Source organism: Diorhabda carinulata, chromosome 10, assembly GCF_026250575.1.
Source record: "Diorhabda carinulata isolate Delta chromosome 10, icDioCari1.1, whole genome shotgun sequence".
Lineage (NCBI taxonomy): Eukaryota > Metazoa > Arthropoda > Insecta > Coleoptera > Chrysomelidae > Diorhabda > Diorhabda carinulata.
Window position 1 is genome coordinate 1603577 of NC_079469.1, and position 16503 is coordinate 1620079.

At 31.5% G+C, this 16503-nt stretch overlaps 1 protein-coding gene across 2 annotated transcripts; it reads right to left on the reverse strand.

Moving 5' to 3' along the window:
* Positions 1-12380: 12380 nt before the first annotated feature.
* On the reverse strand, positions 12381-13834 carry LOC130899143 (uncharacterized). 2 transcript variants are annotated; one of them, XM_057808939.1, is made up of 2 exons: positions 12963-13834; positions 12381-12869 (listed from the first exon to the last, which is right to left on the reverse strand). In XM_057808939.1, exons 1-2 carry the CDS (start codon positions 13427-13429, stop codon positions 12395-12397), a joined length of 942 nt encoding a protein of 313 aa, XP_057664922.1. In that variant the 5' UTR covers positions 13430-13834; the 3' UTR covers positions 12381-12394. The 2 variants fall into 2 exon arrangements, with proteins under 2 accessions (XP_057664922.1, XP_057664921.1); XM_057808938.1 differs by having other exon boundaries at positions 12921-13834.
* Positions 13835-16503: the final 2669 nt, after the last annotated feature.

Here is a 16503-nt window from a genome sequence, read left to right on the forward strand (position 1 = left end):
GAGTGTGGTGAATAGGCCAAAGGACGTGCAAACGTTGGTGCAAACCCGTATTTACTACTTCAAGCTCATTCTGAACTTCTTTCACCGACGAATTGTGCCCTCTGTAATAGCAAAATGATCCAGCGATGTCAGGATTGGATAATGTGCATTGTAAATATAAGAAACGTAAATGCAGTCTCACCTCGTTGGTCAATTCTACTCGATTCGGCTTATAAGCTGAATATAAAACTGAATAGATAATTTCCTAACCTCAAAATGAGCTATACGACCTTGGAAGTATTACCTACGCCGCTGACTTTTCTTACCAGACGACAATTTCCTTCCTACACCTACGTCATAATATATTTTTAATGACTATTATAAATTTCCTGTTGTAGATACTTAATCCCTTAAGGAAAAGATCAGGTGTCTTGAGGTCGTATGATATTACATTTTAATTTCAGAGACTATTATACGCGTTTATCGAAAAAAATATTGATCGATAAAGACAGTATATATATATACAAAATAGCGGGTCGTTTGTTTGAAATTTAAATCCGACAACACTGCCTTAAAAGAAGTGTCTTGCGTTATATCTCTTTATCCACATGTTGCTGCAGCTGGGCACCACGGACACTAAGGCCATCCTCGACCTCGGCGAACACGAAATTAGCCTTTCCGAAGAAAGCACAGCGTGTAAGTAAAAAGAAGGAAGAACACGAAGTGGCCGTAGAAAATTATAATTCGTATAATACAGGTCGGTCTTTTAGTGTAACAATTTTGATGAATGTTTTTTCCAAAGTCGTTTATTTATCGCTTTGTGAAAAATGATCTCGGTTATTATAAACCGCTAAAATTTTATTTCCTCGTAAGGATGAGAGCGTCTGTGATTGTTATTTATTACTGTTATTGATATTAGCTCAAATATACAAATTTCACACTACACTACATGGAAAAAAGTTGGTAATATATACCAGGGCATATATACAGGGTGTTCCACAAGTTTTACACAATAAATAATTCTACATTACTAATTGTAATACAGGAGCGAGTCATGCCCAATGGATAACAATACGTATCTTTTACAAGGACAACCTGTATAAACTAATATGAATTTTTCGATCGATTTTTTAACAAAAAGTTTCTCTTTGTTCAACTCGCTAAAATTTGTAGTTTAGAAGATATGTAGATTTTTAGATCGTCGTACGTGCCAAGAAAATCGTTCGCCATAAAGAAACATTTTCTATAAATTGTGATTATTTATTAGAAAATAATTACAAGAGATATTAAAACATTTCTTGGAGAACTAATGAATAAATAAAAAAGTTCAAAGAAATTTCCTTTGTAAAAGTCGGTGTAGGAGTGCAAAGTGCCCACTTCTAAAATTTATTTTAGTTATAGTTATTTTTTGTTTTGTTTTTCATAAGTTGTAGACTAACCAACTAAATTTTTCTATATTTCAATTTTTTCCTTACGTAAGTAGCACACTGTTCGACAACCTACATGTATTAAAATTCTAAAATTCGGCTAAGGCGCCCGTAGTTCCTTTGACTTAATTTTTATAAATGGCGTTTTGTTTTCTATATCCGTCTTTATAGCAACCGGTTTATTTACATTGTTTCTTTTGAATTATTTCTAGAAAGGTCTATTTATTTATTGTTATGTTCCTTTATTTTATTTATAAGCGGGTTCGTTTAGCCCAGTTTATAATAAATAGTCGTACTAAATAAAACGAATTAAAAGTTATCGAAGAATTTGAATAGAATTAGTTAAGTGATAGTGATAAGTTAGTTGAGTGTATAGTGTTTAAATAAATTAAGAACGTAAAAGACTGTGTTTATTAAGTAAGAATGTCTCTTTATGGCGAACGGTTTCTTTGGCGTGTACAACGATCTAAAAATCTTCACACGAGAATTTTTTTATGTCTCAGCATTATTTTCACGTCATCTACTCGAATCTCTGAGCACCTTGTATATTCAAGGTTAAGATTTGTTATTGCCTAATTTACTATCATTAATTTGGTTTTAGTTTGAATCAATTTCTTTAGATTGATTTTTGGTGGAATAAAGTTTGTTCAATACGGAAATCGATATAATCGCGGATTTGCCGATTTTAGTATTTTTCTTACTAATCTGGGGAAATTTCGTGGGTTTAAAGGTTATGGTGGAGATAGCAAAGTTTTTTATACGAATAATTATAAATAAAATACAGATTAAGATTTTAATTCAGATATTTTCATATTTTAAACTGTAGTAACAAGGTTAGAAAATATATTTCTCATAAATATACAAATAAATTATTTTAGCAACGTCAATAAATGTTTTACAATTAAGACACGGTTGAAGAATCTTAATTATGTTCCTTTGACACAAACTAAGAAACTCTTTAATCGACCTAGTAATTTATTCAATACCATTAGACGGGTAGCGGCTCCTTTAGGATTTTTTTGTCTTACCAACAACGAAGGCACTATTCTTGTAATCCGGTCAATTCAGTCATTCGAAAGTACATAAATTGTAAAATTGTATAAAATGCAATTGAAAATAGTATTTGAATGTTTCCTATCATTTCCGTGTATGAAAAAAATTGTATTTAAGATCAAAGGTCAAAAAAATTAGTTTTTCCCAATTTTCAGCAAAACGGTGAGTTTTATCAAAAAAATACCTTAGATAAAAATTGTAGATCATAAAATTATCTACAAAAATTTATCAAAAAGTTGTAAAAGTTGTCGTATTTAACGGTTTCATTAATAACTTTTTTTACAACATTGAAATGAACCGATACTTGTTGTGAGTATTTGTAAGAAATTTCTGTTGACTGGTTGGAACTGTCATAAGTTCATCAAATGAATTATCATGTGACGAAAATGCAATCATTGTAGCCATTAAATACGACAGTAAATTTGAAACAAAACTTTTACAATTTTTTGAATTGTTATATCTCAGAAACGGTGATTCGTAGGAAAAAAGTATTCATACGTTTTTTGTAGATAATTTTATGATCTACAATTTTTGCTTAAGGTATTTTTACGATAAAACTCACCGTTTTGCTGGAAATTGCGAAAAACTCATTTTTTTGAAATTTGACTTTAAATAAAATTTTTTCCATACACGGAAATGAAAGGGAACATTCAAATTTTATTTTCAATTGTATTTTAAACAATTTTACTGATTTTCAGCTTGATGGGAATTTATGTAGCTCCACTCATTTTTTGGTCTAATTTAATTGGACTATTGTAAGAAATTGAAAATACTTTCATTTAAAGAGCCTCAAGCAGAGACGGTAGGTTAGGATAACAATTCAATCAAGATTTATGTGCACCAATCTATTTAAACGTAAAAGAATTTTCATTTAAATTAATTTATAATCACAATTTGTAGATAAAAAAAACACCCACATACACATATTTATTTATAACAATTCTACTTTAATATTATCATACGAAAATATCATTTTAATGTCATAATGATGACAAATGAACCACGTAAATAGTGTTAAATCTAGATATATGTATTAGATTAACCCCAAACTCGGGTTTTATAATGCACTCTTGGCGACAAGGGTTAATTCATATGCAGATAAACGTGGCGATGGAAGGGTTGGATAATATACAAATAGAAATAATATACTCTACATTGTGTGCAGGATTAATCGGTTATTTGTATACAAAGAGGAATATTTTAGGGACATAAAAAACAATAGAAATTTACAGGGATGGCTTTTAGTATGATTAAAATGTTTGTCTTTTATAAACATAACAAATATCAAACATACCTTAAATAACTTCCAGATATATACAAGAAAAAGTTAAAAGTAGATAATCTAGGAAGACTAAAATACAATCCAATCGTCTCTAGAAATCTTGTCATCAATTCAATTTTCTTTAAAATCTTCCGAGATCAGTTGGAGGTCTTTTTTCTTACAGCTTGTAGTACTATATTCTTGTCCACATTCTACTCATATAAATAATTTGTTACGCTAAGTTTTTGAGCATTGCTGGCATCTCGTGCATTGCACTATGTTGTTTTTATTTTTGTGTGTGGTTTACGAGTTTGTACACTATTAGCTGGTTCCAAATCTTCGAAAAACATTTCTTGGTACATACATTTCTGACTTTGTATCTTGTTTTGTTTAGAAAAATGGAGTTTTAGTTGGTAGATGTGTTGATTCTTCAAGTAATGGGATAGTTTTCTATAATTGTCTATGGTATTACAACTCATTATGACAACATTGTTAGCCAGATATATTGAGGTGTATTCTTCTTGTTTTAAACAGTCTTATATCTGTTCATTTGGTTGTAGTTGATTACTCCATATACGTTTGTAGAGTTTACTCATTTGTACTTCGAAATTATCTTTATTCGGAGCTGAATGTCCTTCTATTGTTAAAGAACTGTATCTGTTATTTGTTGCAATGGTATTGCTTTCCATTATTGCTGTCTTCCTTTTAATGCTTCTAAATTGTTCCCATGATATTTTGCTAGTTGATTACTCCGTGGTATGCATAAAACACTAATTGAAATGAAAAGAAGAATTTGATACAGTTTTTTTTTCTGGTTAAGAAGCATTTGTTGTTGTTTTTAATTTCTGTCTTTTCCCTTAAATAAATCAACTTTTCTGTAGTTATATACATGTCACGAGTTTTTATTATTTCCCCTTTCTAAATCCACCAATGCTAAAAAGACCTGTAGATCTACGCTCATGGCTCAAAAAGATCTTTATTAAGAGCAATTTTATAAGAACTTCTCTAATTTTTCTATTGTTTCCAATTTAAGTAAAAACACATTTTATATCTGGAATCTCAAAATAAGTTATTTGTTTTTTTATCTGTAATTATCTGTAGATGGTCTGTCAGTAGAAATTGAAACGTTCCCAAGAGGATTAGTGCTTCATCAGAACAGTAGAATAAAAAATATAAGAAACGAGAATTGAGATAGATTGAAATTGTATTATTTGTTAGCTCTCGACCGTTTGCTTTCAATATCGTTCAATGACATATTTAAATAAACTTTTTAATCATAATAGGAACTTTTGTTTTATTTTTGATGAAATAAAGTCCAATGGTGATACCATCTTCGTTTCGTGGCTTTAATTCCTGCGCAGCTAAATCTTATGGTATACGTTTTTCGGCATAGAAATTATTGTCAAAAATAAACTACCTGATTAAAAAAAATCGACATTTAGATTCGCTTTTAAGTATATTAGATTAATTTGAATTAATCAGATATTATATAATTCCTTTTGAATTATCTAAAATTTCTCTTTTTTGGCAACTGATACCGTAATTTTTCATCAATGCAAATTCTAAATTGAAAGGTTCCAATTTACCAAATCCCATGATAATTTAGTTTTCGAATCTTGAAGACGCGCTTAAAATGCATGAAACTATTGAGCATACTCCGGAAAATGCAATATTAAATGAAAAGCTTACCGTCTCAATCGATTTTAGACAATATAACGAAAGTTGGTACGTTCAATAGAACTCTATTTAAATATCAAAAATAACGCGTTTCGCTTGTTGTTTCTTCATTAGAAAACAGTCGGTTGAAATTTTGTTTGTAGCACTGTTATTTACAAAAGATAATCCCATCTCACATGTGTATTTACTACCACTTCGAAGTATTTGCTATTTTACAAGTTTGATTTTATCAACTTTCATTTGTAAGCTTTCCAATAAGGTCAAAATATTTCAAAACAATCAATCTTGCTAGTTGTTTGATTTTATGCAAATCTCTAGCTACTGCATTATGTCCTGCCACTAGAAAGATTTTTTGTTATATTATATATGTTATGTTTTGTTATTCAAAATATCAACTCCTCAAAATGATGAGTAAAGTTTATAAATGATAATAATAACTTCAGTTACCAATGAGGTTACGTTAACCATGGAAGATGTAACTTGCCATTCAGCTCGTTACGTTTTTCTTCAAGCATTTTGAACATTTCTTTGTTCACGTATTGTGACTTCTATTCACTTGAATTTTATTCGAATTTTTGAGGAGAGAATTCAATGAAGCACTTGCTAAATCGTCCTCTATCTATTTACACTCTAAAAGTGCTTAAATCAAAGCAAATTCGCATTTTCTATTTATTTAGAAAACAGAATAGAATAGAACAGATTCCTGTTTGGATATATTTTAAAAAACTATAAATTCAATTTTTTTAGTTACTTTTTATTCAAATCTGTTTCACCTACTCGTTTCTTCTTTAGTGATTTCCATCTGTGTTCCCGTTTCCTTCATCTTTTATTCTTTTTCCGCATTTCTACAGCTGCCAGATTTGGAATTTCAACCACACCGATACATCTCATAAAATTCAACACACAACAACTGGGAATTCAGAGGGCTGCAACCATAGATAAGTCCCTGACTTATCTTTAATATATACGAGTAGAAATTTGAATTGTGTTTAATTTATACCTGTTTTTTTTTCGTTGAGCTCTTTTGGATATGCGGTGGATGCGATTTTATTCATAAATTTATTTTTTGTTTTGCACTCGCTTCTAATGTCGAATCTCCAACCGAGAAATTGAGTTTACAAAGACGAATAAGTTAACTTTGAAAAAGTATTCAATCAATCAACTGATCTAACTGACATTTGGTTAGTTGTTGAACCAAAAGTAAACAAGCTGTTTCCATAGAATTGGATAAAAATCTTGCAGGAAGGAAACTCTATTTTTCAATATTCCCTCGTAGTCACAACCTTATATTCGTCACGTTGTTTACATTTTTTTGTAACGAAAACAGAACGTGTATGCATAAAAGTTTCTATCTCATTGAAAGTTCGTATTATCAGATTCTAAGATAGCATACGCTCTATGGTACTTAAAAAGTTTTTTTTTTAACTGAAACTCGGTAGACATTTGCACGAGAACGAAATAAAACAACGCCTTTTAAATTTTCGAACACATTTTTTCAATTTATTCAAGTAACAACGAAACTAGAAATGACCTTTTTTATGTACAACGTGATTTAAACCAAAACACCACGACATTGGATATACAAAGTATGAAAATTTTTCCTGTTTTTCAAACTGTTGGATATTTGATTTGAGTACGGAAGGAATACTACAACATTTTAGAATATCAAGCATACCTTTAGATTTGAGTTGTTTGCATAGATAATTGAAATCTTGGTCTGTAACCATTGTTATATTTTAATTCGAATTTCGCGCTCTAGAAAGGGAATTTTGTGTGGTTAGGTTGGTAACACTGATCGAGACTTGGGGTCAGACAGATGTAAACACAATAAAAATAAAGATCATTTTGAAAAAGTTTTTTTTGAATTTATTCTAGCCATCCAAGTAAGAATGTTTACAGGTCAAAAAATGGATTGAATCGCGTACTATGATTTATTATAACTTTCGACGTGTATTAAACCAACAGCTGGTTGCCGTTGAACTCTCTTTGATTTTTGGTGATGAATCACCATCTTGAACCACCATCAGTTCAAATAAGAACGTTTTTGAACAGTTAAAACATCGAATTGATAGTCATCCACCGTATAGTCCATGTTTGACACCTAATGATTCTTTTTATTCCTCCAGATCAAAAATTAATTGCGAGGTCAACGTTTTTCTACACCTGAAATTGATTAAAAAATATCGTCGAGAAGAATTATTATTTCAATATAACTAAACGTGATATAAATAAAAACAAACTGAAAAAGACGTTGTTTAGTATTAAACAACAAAGGTTAGGAAATTTCCCATGATTTCACACTAAGGACTAGGAAGTTACATAAAAAAGAACGTTAAAAAAACAGGAAAGGTAGAATCATCCTTAAGGGACGCATTCGCATGGTATTTATTCGTAAAAGTTCTGGTACTGTTTCTTACGAGAGCGATCGGAGAAGTTCGACAAATAAACAAGCCATGTTTTCATTTTATTTTTTGCCAACACAAAACAAAGAACAAATTCCTGCATTTATATTATAGTTCAGAGGAAAACCATAAGGATAAAAAACAAGATACGAAGAAATCAGAAGATGAATAGTTTAAATATGATTATGAGAGAGAAATTTTAATTGCACAAATAATCAACTTAATGAATTTTGTGTAAATCAAGATTATTTACCTAGGTACATTAATATTAACATCAATATACCATTACAAAATTATCGTAATATAGATCTATAGCCACCAATATCAGTTAGCGTTTGAGGAAGGCATCCATTATTCAATTGTTGTTAAATATACGATATGATCCGTTAGCTATTATCCCAGTTAATAATGTTTCATAACATAAACTCTGTATTATGGTATTGGTAACGTTTTTGCTACACGATTTTTCCAATATGGAGATTATTGTTTATGTAAAACACGATTCGCTACCGTCGAGCGATTCATTTCCTAGGTAACTCGAACGTATATTCGAATAACTTTTTTTCTTCCGTCAATAGAAGGTAATTGCACATTCCTAACCCACCGGACGAATCTCTTCTAAATTCAATCGATCGTTCGAAATTTTTAATAGTTAATCGATTCTATACCGATAATTCCTCATTGATTATAAAAGTTTGTTAAATTAAAAGAAAATCTATTTAATATGGTAACCCAGCTTGCAGCGACGTATCAGAAAATTACCGAAGATTTGACCAGTTCTTGATAGCTACAGATTTGAAGAAAGAGTCAGAAGAAAAGAATTTGATAAGTTCCTCCTGCTCTTGCTGGATATTTGGGCTTCCAATCAGCTTTCATTGGAACATTGACGAATCTAAACTACGATTCTTGCATTTCGAACGATTAGTTTTCTTAATCTTCTGTCTGTCATTGTTTGTAGCACACGCGAACGTCAACAGATTTCATTTATTAGATAACTCGTCTTGAATTAATCAAAAGGCTTAGGTAAAATGTTTAGTATCTTGGAGACGTACAACATCTCAAGAAAATCATCGATGGTTTCTATCTTACGCTTTTAACTGTTTGGAGTTTGAGGCAATTACAAAACACACAAGATAACCAGCACTTCAAAGTCACGTCTAGGTTGCTTTGATCTCAGAACACAACCAAACTTAATCAATTTCAGATCGACACAATTTATGATTTTGTAGAGTTTTAATTCCTTGACAAACCGCAGTTTCTGCTACAAAACTAAGTATACAGTCGGGATTCTTCACAATTTTGTGATAGAATCACGGAAAACAATGAAGATAACCAAAATCAATATGAAATTGTGATGGAGATTTATGATAAAACAACCGGAGAAACACTGAAAGTGTCGTCGGTGAGCTTACAATCAACTTTAGATTTATGCAGGGCTGTTGAAGTAAGTATGTAAATCTAGCTGTATATTCTTCATGACTTTAAAGCGGATCTTCTCAAGGTTACCTTATTAAACAATTACTTTAATTATTTCTGGATTGTGAAGCTTAAAATGTTAATTATACTTAAGAATTGATATCTGGAAAAAGTACGAAATACGGACAGGGACTGCAAAATGCAAAGTTGTATCATCATGTTAAAACTACTGCTTCAGTTTGTATCTCTACTAAATAGTTATTTGTATGCCAAGGACTGAAAGTGCTACTTTGCTGGACTAGTCTGAAAACGAGTCCAACAAAGTAGTATTTCAGCCGCGGCGTTTTTTAGACGACGCATAAGACCCAAAACTTTTTCAATTACACTGAGAAAAGAAAATAAATAATAGAGAATTATGAACATTTTATATATTGAACAATATAATGTACTTAATGATATTTGCAATGATAATATTAATTTATTAATTATTTGCAAAAAGTAGGACAATTATTAATATTTATCCAATGGATAAATATGGATGCAGATGGATGTTGATGGATTCGAGTAACACTTCATCATTGATGTTTTCTTTTCCATCATCATTCATTTCTATCTATTAATTTAGACAAAACTTTAAGGTTATGCAAAATCATCGAAGTGAAACTGTCAACATTGAAATCTTGAAGTTGTCTACTCCAGAGCGTTCCGAAAGTGTTTTACAGTACGGAACTGTCACTTTCACTATATGGAACACTAAAAACGCAACTTTCGATATGTAAATAAATACAGAATGAATAACTTTCAGATAGCGTGGTCTGAAGATGTAATTTGAGTCTAGTTGATTCATAATATGTTTAAAAAGCTGCAGTCATCTATTAGATGTTCTATGTTAAGATATAATATGTTTGCTTTAAGATTTCTAGATAATTTCAACATCTGATATCTGCCTTGTGGAGATTGTACTTACAAAGAAAAAATTTTGTTTCACAAATTCTAAGAGGTTTATCGAAAATTATGAAATAATGAGATAAAGTCAAAACTTTTTATAAATTCAAATTTATTTTCACAATAAGCGAAACTTATTTATGAATTTTTTTGGAAGCCTATTGTAGTTGTGATTTGATTTTAAGGGTCGTTTATAGACTTCCGGTATTCAAAAAGTTAATGTCTGCTTCTATTAGCCCATATTGCATCCTGGCAGTAATAAAGGACATCAAATTACCTCCCACTTTTGTTTTATTTCTGATTGTTCCTGTGAATGCTTATAAAAGTTGGCGTAGAGAACATGAAAAGCTTTTGTTTAAGAACAGGACGTAGAAATGTCATAAATGTGGTACCTTTGTACACACACACATAAATTTAAAAGAAAAGGTATTGGTTTTCTCAAAAATATTAAAAACTGATTTTACAGGACGTATTTGTAAAAAATTAAATTATTACGCATAAATGTGTTATTCATCAATCAAATGAAATAATCTAGTTATTTTATTAACAAAAACACGTCGTTCTAAAATTTTATAAATATAATATTTTCTTCGGGAAAGGAAGGCGCCATTTGTTATGACATTACTTCTATATAATCTTCCCGAATATGCCAAACACACTTGAGACAACATGACTTATGCTTCCTGCATCCCTGTGCTTGTTAGACAGAACGAGCGAATCCTCAATTTTTCCTAAAGTGAAGAGTGAACATCTGTCAAAATATATTATATCATACAGACAATGCCGACGCTTCGAAACGACGAGGTCTAGCATCAAATGAATATCCACTTTATTTCGTGCTCTTTTTTTGCTTTTCCACTTGTTATAAAAAGGAATTTTCAAGATTTCGAACGTATTTTTATGTTTATTACAAGAGCTGTCACGACATGTGTAAAGTCACAATATTATAAACTGATTCATTGAAGCTTAAAAAAATTTAACGTGAATGCAGGGCCGGATTAAGATTTATATGGCCCGGGGCTAAAATAATGACGGGGCCCCCTTAAGGAATTCGAAAACCCGGAAAAATTCACAAAATAATATCAATACGTTAGATTTGTGGTATCAAAACATCAAAAAATACAGAATTCTTTCCAAATGATGGGGCCCTCTTGGACCTGGGGCCCGAGGCTATAGCCCCCCCAAGCCCCTAGCTTAATCCGGCCCTGCGTAAATGTGACAAGTGACAACTGTGACCATTTGCACGAGGAGCAATACATTAATTAATTAAAATCTAATAACTAGATATTATATTTTGGAAATAAGATATTTTTTTTTCCAGGAAATTGAATCAGTTTCCTTACTTCACAAGCTGAATTTAAAGTTAATAAAAGTTGAATGTTTATTAAAAGTTTGATTTTATACCAATCCGGTGACGTCTCATGTCGTAGTTTACCTCATTACCAATTTCGTGTGGCAACGTTAGGTATTCGACAGAGGAGATGCTGACATTGATTAACCTTGTGTGACCTGGATAAATCAAACTTTTTATGGCATTTATGATGTTACAGAGAATCCAACTTCAACTTCAGTATTTGAAGCATCCATGTTATAATCAAGCAATTCGAGAAAGGGTAATCGTAAAATGATTCAAAAAATTGTGGCAACAAAACAACAAAAAATTTCGTTTCACAATATGACAAATATTTTATATCATAACAATTAGAATTATAAATTTTCGATTATCACATATTTATCGAAATACCCCCAAAATATCTGCATAATTAAACAATAACAATATGAAATAAATACGGGGGTGAAACTGCAAGACGCACGTCAAAGACTACTTAATTGATTTTAGTCGCCCGTACATGTTTTATGTAAAATTCACCTGGGACATATCGATCTCCTCGACTCACTCCCATATGTAAATCAACTACCGTTTTTCCGAAGGGTTTCAACGGCTCTGTTTGATTTATAAGCAAAACACAAAAAGGGATGGATAAAGTAAATTAGACCGTGAGTACTTTAACTTGAATCTAGTGTGTTACCTGTGGCCACAACTTAAAACATATATCGATGACTATTTCCTTCGAAAAATTTAAGCCAACCAAAAAGCTGTAATATTTTATGTTTACCTAGCAACGATCAAATTTCAGCGATAATACTGCACTAGTGCAAATTATCGATAATTTGCACTAGTGCCAAATTTTCGGCTAGGATTAATAAACATCATTTGGTTTTAATTTTATATTTTAAGAAAAGGAACAATTATTGAAAATGCAATTAGAATATACAACTTTACTGGAGGCCGACGATGGTGTTTCTATGCTGCTTCCACCACTTCTTATTGTTACTTCGCTACTGTCATTTCGCATTTTTTGTACAATTTCCTCGTGGTGTTCACTATTTACTTGGAGGTAACTCTTTATCGAGGCCTGATTTGAGTGTCCGGTAACCTTCATAATTTGATTTTCTGAAACCCCAACCTTGGCAAGCTGAGTAACTGCCGCAGCACGGTTCGAGTGATTTGTCACTTTTATTCTTTTCGTGTCAATTCCTATAGCTTCCGCTGCATCTCTTGTCCACTTTGAAATTTCATTTCGTCCTACTGGACAATTTTTAAAAAAACCTTTTGATGTTTCTTTCATCCATGATGGATTTACAGTTAAGAAAAGACGATCGACCGTAATATGTTTTCCTCTTTTTTCTTTCAACATTTTAAAAAGCCTGCAAAATTATAATGATAGATTGTTTGATATCATGCTTTACATTAAATACCTTATTGGGCATTTATCAGGCTCGGTGGTGTTTTGGACTAACCATCTTTTTTCTGTTAACCTATGACTCCCTCCTTGCGCTGTCTTAGAAAAAATAGGATTATAAGCTATGCGTCCTGTAGGGTTGCCGTAGTTGTCAAATTCTTCTTCAAAGTAACTCAAAAGGCAATTACATGCTTCTCCTCCTCTCCACGCCAGTTCATATGAAGCAATATGAAAGAACTTGCGTTGAAGTCCGTCCGGAGTCGACTCGTCCCAAATGGCACACATTTTATCAATATCTTGTCCTGATAAGCTAGATGCACTTGTTTTTCTTTTTTCAGGACACTTTTGCAACTGCTTCCTTTTTGCGTCTCTCGCAGTTCTGGCGCATTCAAACGTTACATCTTTAAAAGGATCGAAAATAATGTTAAACTCTTCATAACATTTTTGTTGCAAAATTTTCGCTACTGTATTCCAAAGTGTTTTGACAACACCTTCTTTATATTCTTCCCCATCACTACGTCTCATGTTGAAAGCGAAATCTCTTAGAATTACGGCCAGCTGTGCGACAGAAGTTTCCTTGTTCAAAGTGTATTTTCGTTCATCACAAAATTGTTAAAACTGTCGCCACGCAGAATCTCTCGACTTTTTCGTATTCAGTGGAGTTAGTTTATCCACTGCGGCGTCTATTACATGCGTGGAATTCTGCCCAAAACGTAAACTCATTTTGAAATATTTTTTCACGAACAAAACTGTTGTCAATAAGTTACCGTAGATACCAATTCAATGCCAATATGATGATCGTCAACTACGGTATAATTTAAAGAATAACAAATTTTAAACACAGAATTAAGTTTATTTTAAATTAAATTTTTCTCAGGAAATAGTCTGCCAAAATGCCCTCTCGTGCATGTCAAATTGTCTCATAATTTCCTCGAGTGCGCGAATGCGCACTCGAGAAAATTAAATTATCGACAATTTGACATGCACTCGGGACATTAATATTGACAATACGTTGAAGACGAATTTGAAATTTTCGATTTTTTTCATTTGTACTCGTATCTGCGAGTAATTTATTAAAAGTGAAATAAAAAGCTGCATGGGAAAAAGTTTTGTGAGAAAACCTAAACTATCTGTTTCGACCTCATCGAAACCGTGTTGTAATAGAACACTCGAAACTTCAGCTGCTATCATTTTTCTGTATATATTCAGTTGCTGTTCCATTATGATTTTATGAAAAAATTCAATTTTAATCACAAATAATATGAAATTTGTAATTTCTGCATCATTTAATAATAATTATTAACAAACAATAATTGTAATGTATTTCATGTGATGTTAATATAAATGGTACGTTCGTTTAGTTAATACTGTCATTACTATTGTCATATGAGATTAATTTCGAATTTATTAGAAAAATATATTGTAATTACTATTAATTTAGTAATTTTTCGTATTAATTGAAACTTTTAACTTGTATTATAGGTTTATTACAGGATTATATTGTAAATTAGAGAAGCGTTCTTTTGACGCGTAAGAGACGTTTGTAAAACAAAGTAGGTGCGTTTTTACACCAATTGGTTCTATAATATGAAATTTCGTCATTTTAGAAACATGATTTGACTATTTTTCTAGTGTTTTGTCAATGTAATAGATTATTTATTCGAAATAATGGGACTTCAATTGAAAAATCATCGATTTGTGGTGAACAGAGTTGTAGTTTTATATATTAGTCGATAACTTTTTATTCACCTCCGGTTTCTTAGTTTATCTATGACTATCTACTGTCAAGTTCAAGAAAATAATCGAATAGTATCGAAATAATAGAAAAGAATAGAATAATTATTAATGGGTCATTGATTTTTCACGAACCAAGTAAAATAAAATTATAAGATGGAGTTACTTGACTTCGATATACAATTTTATTTGTATAAAAATTATTCGTGAATTAAGTTGGCGGCGAAGGCAATTTCGTTTACGGTCTGTGGTTAACGTCAAATCTTCGAGCAGGTGTTGCCATTTACGGATGAAAAGTGAACGCTTCCAAATAGAAATTTTGGCCGTTTCGTTTAGAAAAAAAAATTGCTATTATTCATACCGTCACTATAACCGGATATACGATTTGATAGTTGAAAATATATTAGTAGATACATTTTAAATAAGATAGATTCGAATATAAAAGTAATTTCCTGTCACTGATAACTAGTCCAGAAAATTTTATTTTTTTATTTCGTTTTAATGGCCTTAAAAAGTGAAATATCAAAAAATCATAACAATAACGCCTATTTCGAATTTTCTGCTAAGCACCATAGTTTTGTTTCACTGTTTTGACTTTAGGACCTGATTAATCTTTAAAATAATGCGAAAGCTCGGCGACTAGGCTGAAGTGCTTTTTCTCACATTGCATTGGACTGAAAGGGTTTAGATATACCTATATATGGGGGTGTTTTGAGAGGGGGGAGACAGGAAAAACTTATTCGACAAAAATCTAAGTCAAGAATAGAATCAAATAATGCATGGGTCGCAATAACAAAAGAAGACGTTTACCATTGTGAGAAAAATGGTTCATCTTTGAGATGCTGTAGTTCGCTCCCTAATGGTCGTAGAAGAAAAAATTACATATGAAATTTGTAGGAAATTTAATGCTCTACAACTTTGTATAGAAACTATTTTTTACTAGAACTACTCCTTTTCGAGATATTGCGAAAAAACGAAAAATGTCCGAAAATTTCGTGGTTTTTCGACCACCAAATCTTGTGCCGAGCCCAGATTTAGTCACATTTATATTTAACTCTTTATATCCATCAAAACGAAATAAAAGAATAAAATCTTCTACCCCACCTTTTGTAAGGTCAACCACTTTTTTGGTCTCTGGGAACTGGACTAAACTCAGTTCGCCTCGGTGTCTTGTTGAGGTATAGACGCTATTAACCACAGTTTGAAAAATATCTCATTTATTCGTTGTAAAACTTCAGGACGTGGATAATTTTGCGCTTACACCTATACAGGGTGTTCCGGGACTTGATGCTAAAAATTCGGAAGTGAGTAGATGACGTGAAAACAACGCTTCTCGTTTCTGAGTTATAGGCATTTAAAGTTACGTAATCAGAGCTTATATTTAAGTATATTTTCGAAATTATACATTCGAACATTATGAATTTTGAGTTAGGTTAGGTTAGATACTCCTTGTTTAACTCGATTTAAAGAAAAGGAATCGTTCGCCATAAAGAGATATTCTGAAGAAAATTATCATAAATTGTAATTATTACGGATTACTAACCATTGGGAATGAGGTGCCAATGGCCTTCAGATAGTAGTGTTGAATTATTCATTCTATAGACATACGTAACCTTCTATTAAATCCCGTGACATCCTGTATAATATTGATCTTGATTACATCTATTCGTATTTGAATTGATATAATTACTTAATTCAACAAAAGAAAATATATCAAATACTACAGTATATTTTCGATTACAAAAAATAAATTTTTATCAAAATTCGTTTGAGGATACCAAAATATCAACTGGGGTTTTTCGCGTCCTTCCTGCGGCAGACGGCAGGCTCTGCGCGAACCATCAGATGTTTTAAAATTGATTAAG